The sequence below is a fragment of the Pyrgilauda ruficollis genome, unplaced genomic scaffold, assembly GCF_017590135.1.
Source record: "Pyrgilauda ruficollis isolate IOZ18807 unplaced genomic scaffold, ASM1759013v1 scaffold161, whole genome shotgun sequence".
Lineage (NCBI taxonomy): Eukaryota > Metazoa > Chordata > Aves > Passeriformes > Passeridae > Pyrgilauda > Pyrgilauda ruficollis.
The window spans coordinates 804,300-815,369 of NW_024514876.1; the positions used below are offsets into that span (position 1 = coordinate 804,300).

The 11,070-nt window shown below is 52.7% G+C and overlaps 1 protein-coding gene across 2 annotated transcripts; it reads right to left on the reverse strand.

The window, feature by feature from the left end:
• Positions 1–88: 88 nt before the first annotated feature.
• On the reverse strand, positions 89–11,004 carry ODAD4 (outer dynein arm docking complex subunit 4). 2 transcript variants are annotated; one of them, XM_041462962.1, is made up of 12 exons: positions 9,690–11,004; positions 8,915–9,046; positions 8,380–8,533; positions 6,120–6,181; positions 5,288–5,444; positions 3,750–3,974; positions 3,229–3,436; positions 1,667–1,753; positions 1,276–1,472; positions 1,010–1,110; positions 718–796; positions 89–286 (listed from the first exon to the last, which is right to left on the reverse strand). In XM_041462962.1, the coding sequence occupies exons 1-12, from the start codon at positions 9,795–9,797 to the stop codon at positions 216–218; spliced, it is 1,581 nt and encodes a 526-aa protein (XP_041318896.1). In that variant the 5' UTR covers positions 9,798–11,004; the 3' UTR covers positions 89–215. The 2 variants fall into 2 exon arrangements, with proteins under 2 accessions (XP_041318896.1, XP_041318897.1); XM_041462963.1 differs by lacking the exons at positions 5,288–5,444; positions 6,120–6,181.
• Between the last annotated feature and the right edge of the window lie 66 nt (positions 11,005–11,070).

An 11,070-nucleotide genomic window follows, 5' to 3' on the forward strand; every position in this document is an offset into this window, starting at 1 on the left:
AGTCCCGGGGCCGGGGGAGGCTCGGACCAGCTCCTTCCCTGCTAGGGACACACCGCTCCAGTGCTGGGTACGACGCTTGCTCAATATTTATTTCAACTTCCCGCCTAGGCTCTACTTTTCCCCACTGCATTTCTCCCCTTCCTTGTCCGTTTCTCCCTTTTAACGTTTCCGTCTGTTTATGCATCGTTTCTGGCTTCCTCTTACGGCTTTTTATCTCAATTCTCTTTCTCCTCCTCTTCCACATTATCAGTGGTGGTTTTTATGCTTTCACTGCTGAAAAGGCGATCTGGGAAGGGAAAAGGAAACTTAAGCCAAGTCCTAGAACTCAGCAGCTGGACACAAGAAAGGCCCCCGGGCTCCCTTACCCTCACCAGGAATCTCTCACTGCCCTCCAGGTCCTGGGCTGCACTGAGGGCAGCTGCGGGCACAGCGCCCTGCCAGGACCTTCCCCGAAGCCCAGGAGGGTTGGGGCAGGGCCGGGCTGTCGGTGACACCGGGCCAGCCTGCAGGGGACACTCTGGGAGCGCTGCTGTCCCTAAGCTGGGCACGGCCGGAGCTGGGAGAGCAGCTGAAGCAATCCTGGACCTCCACCAAGATTTTAATTCAATACTTGCAAGGAAAGGGGTGCTGTGGGAATTCTAGGGTGCTGCTGATGTGCAGAAGGGGAGAGTGGGGTTTTTTCCCATTTTTGGGCGCAGAGGTGTGAACAACAAGTACCTTCACGTGAGGAAATCATTCCATCTTCATGGCCTTTGTTCAGTTCTGCAATGAAGCTTTTGCTCACGTTATCCAAGGCCTGAAAGGAATGAAGTTCTTAACAAAAGCCCCAGAAATGCAGCTACATACCCAACATTTTCCTGTTTTCTTTTGCTGTCTGCTATCATTACCAAATCCTTTCCTACTGTAAAACTGCATTTTCCTGGCATTACCGGCTGGAGAATCCCAGCTGGGATAACAGCTACTCACAGAGGCTGCCCACAGCTCCTCCTCCCCTCAGCAGCCCTCTTACCGCAATGATGCCATTTTGAGCAGATTCACTGGGCACAAGCCTTGCCTTCTCCAGAGCCCTTTCAAAATTCAGGATTGCAGACCGGTAATCTTTCAATTTCACTGGAACAGACAAGGATATCAGCTGGTTCAGCCCAGGATCAGGAGAACAGCAAGAAGTAATCAAGCCAGTCTTGATCTCAGCTGTTACTTTGGCTGTTAAATCCTAGAGATGTTTTCAGACCAGCTTCTCCACCCTGAAAGTAAAACCTGTGCCCACATCTTTACCTTGTGCCTGTGCCACCAGCACGGTGGCATGGAGCTGCCACTCCACATCTCCCTCTTCTTCTGCTGACTGCAGGGACTTCTGGCCATAATCTTGGGCTACTTCAGCTTTATCCAGCTCGAGGTAGCACCGCCCAATTTCATGGAACAGCCAGGCCTTCTCCAGGCTGGACTGGGCCAGTGGAATCTTCTCCTCCCAGCTTCGAGCAGAGTAAGACAGACAAACCTTTACCAACCCTCACTAGGTACAGTTACAACTCAACCACTGATTTGATAGCAAAGGGTTCAGGTGTGAAAATTTCCCCAGGCCTGGCTGCAGGGAGAACACACAACTGAAAAACCACGGCCTGGGTCACTCCAACCCCTGCTGCCTCTGCTGCTGGGCTGTACATACGTGTTGATGGCCTGCTGGAACTTGCCAGTTCGGGCGTACACGTGGCCGATGTTGTCCAGGGCCCGGGACACGGCGTCTGTCAGAGTGCTGAGACAGGGAGACAAAGGGATTGTGGCACTGACATCCTCCTGTTCCTCACTCACTCTGCGTTTCTTCATGGTCCCCTTGGTGCTCCCCATGCCCTCAGAGAATTGTTAGGAAGTAAAGGGCACAGGTCAGGCTGAAAGTCATGAAATCAAGTTTGATTTTTGATTTTATCTACAGCTCTGGCAGCTGACCCCATGAGACACAGGGGAAATGGTTTCACTTTGCCTTTGATTATTATTAATTTTTGTGCAAATCTGGCAGCCCTTGGGAAAGTCTTTCCCCTTTTCTTTGCCTCTGTTTCCCTTTGTGGGAACAACTCATGGATGATTTCTGTTTTTCAAAGCAAAGACACAAAAAGGTGTCTGCAGGCTCCTGACACCAGCCCTGATCCTGTGCTTGGACCGAGCTTTGCTCCATGCTACAGGCAGCTCCTTCTGCAATAAAGCCCTGTGGGTTTTAATTTTTTTCTTAATTATCCTCCTTCTCATCTTCAGAAGCAGCTTTGCCTACCCTTACCTCAGAGATGGAAATGCCTGTGCGAGGAGCAGATAAATGCCATGGGAGTCATGGAATCACAGAGCGGTTTGGGTGGGAAGGGACCGTAGGGATCACCCAGCTCAAATCCCCATCACGGGGTCATTAACGCGAGTAATTAACGAGTCATTAGCGGCGTCTCCAGCGGCAGCCGCCAGAGAGCGCAGCCCGCCCGTCACCGCCGGTCCTTCACCGCACCCCGGGTTAGCGGGGTCCCAAAGCCGGCATCTCCTCCCCCTCTCTCCTGCTAATTCCTGCCTTTACCCGGGCTGCTCGGGGAGTGCGACCACCAGGAGACAGGCAGCCTTTTCCTAAACCAACATTCACTTCCAAAAGGATTTTTGAAAATGAGAAACAACCACTCAGTGACATTTGAAAAGCTCAGAGCACTACTGCCAAAAAAGTCCTAAATCACTTCAAGGCACTGTTCCACGATTTCTGATATGATTTGCAAACTCTTGCTACATCTAAGACTACGTTTTGCTCCATTTTGTTCAGCTGGAAGAGCCGTGGGATGTGTCTGGTGCAGACAGCTAAGTGCACCTGGAAGGGACCTTTATTTCAAGCCATGCTTAATGGTCTCTATGAAAAGAAGTTTAAAACAAAATGTAGCAGAAAACTGGAGCAATTTCAACCCTGATCTTCCTGAGAAGAAAGTACCTGCTCAAGATTAAAGTGCTGAGACTGGGACTTGTGTTCTTTTGCTTTGCTACAGAAGAGGTTTTGATGTGCCCTGTGCTGTGGGTCCTTAAAAATCTGCTTCAGGTTCCTTATTTTGAAATAGTGAAGATAAAAAGTTACCACAGACCCTAATACTTGTGCAGAGCTGAATGTGTAACCCTTTTAAACCTCCCAGGTGAGAATTCCTTTACCTAATGCTAAAACACCCCCAGAGAGGCATTTTCCCCTTTCTCCACCCACCTGAACTTCCCAGAACTTACTTCTGCCTGGCACAATCCAGATCCATCTTATGGCTGCGCAAAGCTGCCTCCATCTGCCCCATTGCCAACTGTGCATCCCCAATGCGGCTGTGGAGGTTCCCAATCAGCTCATTCTTGTTGGGAACTTCATCCTCTGACCAGGCTTGTATCTTTTTCAGCAGACGCTCAGCTTTCCTGCAGCTTTCCTCAGCGGAACCTCTGGCCAGCACTGGGGACAGGGAGCAGAGTTTGACACTGGGGTGTGACACAGAGACATGGAGAAGTTGTGAATTCCCCATCCCTGGAGGTGTTCCAGACCAGGCTGGATGGGGCTTGGAGCAACCTGGGACAGTGGAAGGTGTCCCTACCCACGGTAGTGGGGTGGAACAGGATGAACTTCAAGGTCCCTTCCAACCCAAACCATCTTGGGATTCTGTTACTCGGGAACTGAGACCTGGTGAAGCGGCTAACCCTCAGCCAAAGCTCAGGAACAGACCTCCCCACAACAGTGGGAAGCACTCAGCTTCCAGCCAGGAACCTACTCAGCTCAATATCCTCCACCTCCTTTGCGATGGCTCTGGCGATGTCGGACGGTTTCTGTCTCTTGTCGCGCGCGCGGCCCTGCCGCAGGACCTTGCGCTCGTACAGCCGCGCGTACATCGGCTTCTGCTGCTGCCAGAAGTCCCGCCGCTGCTTCAGGTAGGAGATGCCACCCAAAACCAGGTCCACGACTTTGACCCCCTGCCTTGTGCTGCTCTGCATCAAGTCTGGGAATAAGATAAGGTAGAACCCAGGTGAGAATCAGCAGATCTGAGCTGCAGCTCAGTGGGGAATTGATTGGGAATGCTGTTCTGACAAAGACAGTCCTGGACATGGAAGTGTCCCCTGCTCCTCAGAGCTGAGGTGATGATGGGGGAGCTAACAATAAACTCTGTGGCATTCACATTTTCTGAAAAATCTCTTCAACCAGGATTTTTCTCCTGGGAGTTGGGAACGTTTTTCTGTTCTGACACAGACAGTCCTGGACATGGAAGTGGCCCCTGCTCCTCAGAGCTGAGGTAATGGGGGAGCTAACAATAAACTCTGTGGCATTCACATTTTCTGAAAAATCTCTTCAACCAGGATTTTTCTCCTGGGAAGCTGAGAAGCCTTCAGAGAAAAAGGGAAACAACTATTATCTCACTTAATTATCCTGTGTTTTGCTTGTCTGGAATGTGTTTGGAGATTGTTTACCCACAGGTGATTGTTTCATTAGTCTCTGGTGTGAGTTGTTTTCACTCTTTGGCCAATCAGTGCCAAGCTGTGACTCTGGAAAGAGTCACGAGTTTTTATTATTATCTTTCTAGCATTGTATAAGTATCCTTCCTGTATTCTTTAGTATAGTATAGCATTCTTTAATATAATACCATAAAATAATAAATTAGCCTTCTGAGAACATGGAGTCAGATTCATCATTCCTTCCTTCATCAGGGCACCTTGCAAATACAATAAACTCTGCTGCCCATGTGGTTCAGTGAGCTGAGCTGGTGTTCCAGCCTCATATCTGCTGCCTTCTCTGCTGATCAGAGCCAAAAAGGGGCCCAGTAAGTGGGGCCAGCTGTGCTGAGCACCTGTGCTCTGGGACAGAACATCTGCATGGCACATCTGTATTGACAGGGCACTTTGAACAGTGCTGTGGATCAGGCAGATGGAAACTGAGAGGGCTTTTACCTGCCTTCAAACCAGACTGCTCACATGTGTAATTAGTGCTGGCAACACTGTAAAACCTGTGAGCAAACCAAACCTTAATCACTTCTCTATTTCTGGGTGAAAAGTTCCCTAGAAATATGACTAAAGGAGCGTCCACTTTGTGCCTTTTTCTAAAATAAGCTACTTCTCCAATTCCTGCATCTTGATCTTAACAGCATTTATAACAAACCCACAGAGGAGTCACAGCTCCATGAGCAGACACCTGCCTGTGTCCCCCCCACTGTGAGCTCTGGTATAACTAAGAGTCACAGGGATTTAAAAGAAGAAAAGAAATAAAGAAGAATAAAAAAGGGATGAAAGAAAAATAGAATCTGCTGAGAAGGAGAAACACCTTCATCCTTGAGCAACTTCTCCAGATATGCCTTGTCAGCATAAAGCTGCCCCAGAAGCTGTTGCTCTGTTTTTGGACTCTGCTTCTTCGTCTGTTTTTGATCCTTTTGGTCCTTTGGTTTGTTTTGCTGTTTTTGCTTGTTACTTTTGCTCTGGAGCTAGAAAAAAAAACAAAAGGAGGTGGGGGACATCAGTGGGGAACACTGGAATGAGCAGAATTCTGTTTATACTCCATATAACACAACTTATTTTTTAAATAAAAGCAAAAAGTGTCTCACCAGCTTTGGCCATGAGCAACTGAAATTCTGCAGCCAACTGTGCTCCCTGGGGACCACAAGGGTGTTACAGAAAGGGTAAGAACTAGTTCTGGCCTCTCAGAGGAGCAACACTACTGCAATGGAGCACCCAAAAGTGAAGCAATAAAGAAAGTGTCCATTATCAAAGCTGTGACCCTTAAACATCAGGTAAACCCAAAGTTAATATTGGAGCTCACTGTGCCCTCTTTGACCCCTGGGCTGTTACTCATTAGATGGTGGCTGGCAACACCCCCAGACATGGGCTGGAGGAGAAATTCCAGGTTTTGTTCCTGCATGGAGGCTCTTCCTGCCCTTCTGCCTTCCCCTTTAAATTCTGGGTGGCTTGAGCCAGACCTGCATTAGAAGCAGGTGACAAACACCCTCATGACAGGCCAGTGTGTTTTAATGCTCCAGAGGCCCTTCAGCAGGCCCACTGCTGCCACAGCCACATCCCTGAGGGGACTGTCACTCCTCTGGTGCCCATTTCAGCATTACAGCAACTCCAGAAGCTTCTCCAGCCAGAGCCCTGTGCTGTACCTCTGCCTGCCTGCTCACAAAGCACAGCTCCTCCTTGGTCTCCAGCTTCACCGAGGATGGATCTGCAGACACAGAGGATCTGTGTTAGTGCTGCACAGCAGCCATGCAGGCTGCTGTCAGTGAAATTCCCATAAAGGTGCCAAGCCCAAAATGTTCTGTTTCAACCACTTTCCTCATCCTTTCCCATGGAATAGGGGGTGTTGGTGTGTTCTGGGAGCAGGGAATGCCACCAGCTCCTCTTGGGATTTCAATTCATACAGCACCAGGGGTGAATATTGCATTCACTGTTGCAATATTCCTACAGACAGGGCACATCCTGCATGGAAACTGAAGGAGAAGGATGCAGGTTCTTCTGGGGGATCACAGCTGGAACACAAAATGGGTGGAAAGGTATTTTAAAGGTTTGTGCATTGATTAGGGCAAAAGGCCCATTGTGTTTACCACCATCTGTCTGCACCCTGGGAAGGAAGAGTGAGGAACAGCTCTTTGTTTGGTCTGAGGGAAGGACAGAGCTGCCAAGGCTGCTGCAGAATTCCCTTCAGCAGCACAAACACAGGGGGGTCACAGGGGCAGGTGTTCCCATCCACCCAGGGAAGCAGCTTGGGATGTGCCCTGTTAATGTGTGTGCACTTCCCAACTGTTCAAACATCCATGTGTTTCCATGCTTCCCTGCATCTCACAGCTATTGACTGACTGAAAATATTTTTAGTTATATATCAGTTGAATAGCAGTTATATTAGTTTAGTTATGTTTAGGTAAATATCAGTTTTCTATTTTTTAAAATTCATTTTTGTGCCTGCAGCCCAGGGGGTCCAAAGGTGGTTAGAGCTCTTGGCTCAGGACATTGAGCTGGGAAGATTTCAGCTGGAGCTGTGATGATATCTGAGCATTGTGCTAAGCTCAGGAAGCAGCAGGAATGGAGGAGAGCAAGCCAGATCTGGAAACCTTCCCCGTTTTTTTAAACAACTCTCCCACCTGAAAGCGCTGCAGGCTCTGGTGCCACTGGCACCTGTCAAACCCTGGCACTGGGGGAGGGCTGAAGTTTTGAAATTTTGGGAGAGGGTGGCCCTGGCCTACCTGGGAATGTGTGTAGGGTGTGAGTGGGGTGTGCCAGGAGCTGGGCAGGGACAGGCTCCAACCCACCCCACAGGTTTGGCAGCCCCAGAGGAGCCCTGCACACGTGTTGCACTCACATGGCAGAGGTGGCAGCCCCAGGTGAGGTGTGCCTGTGCCCACACTGGGACACGTCCTGTCCCTGCCTGCTGGCAGGGCTGAGAGACAAACTAAGTGAAAAGGGATGAGTTTTCTGTTTGCTTTAAACCCCACGAGGTCCTTGGCCTTTCCTGTCTCTCCAGGACCTGCTCAGTGGTCTGAGCCAGGAATGGTGAAAGCAGAGCTCGTTACAAGAGTCAACAGTTTCACTGCTCTTTTGCAATGAAATTTGGAGGAGAGTCAGGATTTCAGGAGGCCAGTCTGAGGTAGCATGGCACATTGCATTCCAAGCTTTGAATACAGGGATAAAGGTCTCAAAATGGATTCTGTCATTAGGGCTGGAGGTAGATCATAGAATCATGGAATCCCAGAATGGTTTAGATTGCAAGGGACTTCAGAGCTTATTCCACCCCCTGGAATTGCACCTCCCATGGGCAGGGACACCTTCCACTACCCCAGGGTGCTCCAGGCCTCATCCAACCTGGCCTTGGACATTTCCAGGGGTGGGGCAGCCAAAGCTTCTCTGGGCAACCTGTGCCAGGGCCTCCCCACCCTCACAGGGAAGAACTTCTCCCCAAGATCCCAGGCAACCCTGCCCTCTGGCAGTGGGAAGCCATTCCCCCTTGTCCTGGCACTCCAGGCCTTTGTAAAAAGTGTCTCCAACTTCCTTGTCAGCTCCCCTCATGTGGGAGGCCACGAGCAGGTCACGGATTAGACGAGCTGCTCTGGTCTGTATCCTCTGGAAAGTTTCCATGATGATTTTGGAAAATGGAGCATCAGGATTTACCTACAGAACTAAAGGGACCAGGCACTGTGTATGAACAGCATTCAGGGGAGAAAGAAAGAACAAAAGAAAAAAAAAAGGAGCAGGGTTGGCTCTTTGTGCTGCCTCCTGGTGCTTCTGGATTCATCTGCCACAAAGAACAAGAGCCCAGAAGCAGGGAGGCTCTGCTGTGGGGCTCCTGGGTCACTTGCAGAGCTGATTTGCCATCAGCTGTGCCCTGAACAGCCTTGTCCAGGCTCATGGGGGCCAGAAAGTGACACTTACTCCCAATGCAGTTGATAATGGCCTCCTCAGCCTTGTTGATGCCCAGCTGGAACTTGTGCAGGTCAGGGCGGAGCCTTCGGCCTCGGTGGTAAAACACCAGAGCAAACTCAAAGTCCCCCATGGCATACAGGGCCTCTGCTTTCTGGTAAAGCCCCTAAAATGACATTTGGGGGAAGAAATTCATAAAATGAGGGAAATTTTGATGGATCTCAAGTAAATCCTGTCACCAGTGCAAACTCAAAATCCCCCATGGCATACAGGGCCTCTGCTTTCTGGTAAAGCCCCTAAAATGACATTTGGGGGAAGAAATTAATAAAATGAGGGAAATTTTGATGGATCTCAAGTAAATCCTGTCAGGCACGTGTGAGAGCCCAGAGCTGTCACAGTTTGCATACATTAAACCCCAGATGTGGAGGTGCCTGAGCACCCCAACAGCTCTGAGAGCAGCAGAAATCTCAGGAGGGTTTGGAGTTTCCTCACAGCTCTGCCTCAGAGCCTGCAGGGTCTCACAGATCACCCCCCTCCTGCTGGTTACCTCGTAGAACGTATTGTCAATTTCGAGCGAGGCTTCAGCATCCTTCAAGGAGTTTTCTGTGTCTCCAAGCTTCAGAAAACACCTGGAGCGGGTGATAAGGCAGTGCTTGTCTCCTGCTCTCAGCTTCAGCGCCTGGAACCGCGGACATGGACACGTCACCAGTGCTGGCTCAACACCACAAACACACAAGTGTAGCTACGGTATTTTATCAAAAACCCTTTGCTAGGATTTTTCTCCTATTCTAGCTGAGGAGCCTCAGAAAAGAAATGTAAACAATTAACTATCTGCTGCTGTGGAATGCAGCAGGTGCATCTGTGATTGGTGTTTTTAATTAACAGCCAATCACACTCAGCTGGCTCGGACTCTCTGGGAGTCAGGAGCCTTTGTTATTCATTCCATTCTTGTTCTTTCCAGCCTTCTGATAAATCCTTTTCTCTCTATTCTTTTAGTATAGTTTGAATACAGCATTTTAATGTAATATATATCATAATATAATAAATCAGGCTTCTGAAACATGGAGTCAAGGTTCTCGTCCCGGGAGTCCCCGTCGGATCAACACGTGCGGGTGATGCCGCAGTTCCCACGTGGATTTTGATGACGGATGAGGAGAAAACTACAAGGATTTTACTGAACAGTTTCGAAGACACGTCCCTCCGTGTCCTCCCCTCTTGCCGCGGGTCCCCGCCTGAACCGAACCGGGTCCCGCCGCCGCGGCCCCCCCCGAGGCCCCTCCCGCCGTGCGCATCTCGGTGCCCCCGGACCGCGGCGCCCTCACGTCATTGAAGCAGCCCAGAGCCTTGTCGTGCTGGCCGCGCCGGCTCAGGGTTGTCCCCTCGGTCATGAGGCTCCCGAAGGAGACGACGGGCAGGTCATCGTCCGCCATGGCTGCGCCGCGGCGCCGTTGCCAAGCAACGGTTACCGGGTAACGCCCGCTTCCGGTGGGCTGCCCCGCCCCGGAAGTGACGAGGCGCGCCCCGCCGCTGCCCACGTGCGGTGCCGGTGTGCCGGGCGGTCCCGGTTGCGCTCCGGTGCTCGCTGTGCTCTGACCCGGCCCGGCTCCGTGCCCGTGGGGTTCCGCTCTTCCACGCGCGTTCCGCGGCCGGGAGGGGCGGGAGCGCGGCCGGTGCCGCGGCGGCGGCGGCGGAACACCGGGCAGAGCCGGTTCCTCTGCCCCGGCGGGCGCTGGCCCGTGCGTTCCGCAGGGGCAACACGAGGTTACACCGCCCTGCAGCCGGTTATTCGGTACTCGGGAATGCTTTGGGACAGGGAGGCTCGGTGCCCGCCGCTGGCCCCGGTACCGGATTCGCCGCTCGGGGCTGCGATCCTGGCCGGATAAACGGCGAACGCGGCGGGCTCACTCCCATCAGCACTCCAGCCCTGACTTTATTTTGGCGCTGGTCCGGACTCTCCGCCGAGATCTGCGCTTGAAACACTTTGTTCCTGCCAAGTGACTCAGAGCCAGGCCGGGGGAGGCGGGCGGCGCCTGTCCCGCTCGGTACCGGCGACATTTAACGTCACCGCGGGGCGCTGCCCGGGGCTTGGCCCCGGCCCAACGGCGCTGGCCGGCCCCGCTGGGGCGGGAGGCGGGCTGGGGGTCACGCCAGGGTGGGGAGACACTCGGGAGTGGGCGGCCGGGCCGACACGCCCCGTCCCCGGGGAGCCGGGCCGGCGATTTCAGGCAGATGAAGCGCTCGGGAGCTGCTTTGCCGGGAGATTTCCCCCGCTCCACCGGCACCGGCGGGTGTGGAACGCCGTCCCCAGCAACGCTGTGTTCGTGAGGGCTGTGGCAGTGTGTGCCCAGCCCGGTGCTCCCTCAGCCCTTAGTCACGGGGAAAAGCGAGCGTGGGGTGGGGGTTCCCAGGCAGCGGCGGAGCCGTGGGGCTGCCCCGACAGGCTGTGAGCAAGCACGCTCCCGGTGCTGCGGGAGGCACCGGTGACCGGGCTCTGGCAATGCCGCCGCTGCCCCGTGGGTACCGCCGGGCACAGCACGCCCGTGGGAGGTTTCTCGGCACGTCCCGCCGCCGGTACGCTGGCCGGTGGGCCTGTTGACGTCATCGTGGCCGGTGACGTCAACGGCGGCGGGCCCGGCGTGGGGGGTCACGGCCGCGGTCTCCGCCGAGGGCGTGGCGATGGTGCCGGAACTACGACTCCCACAA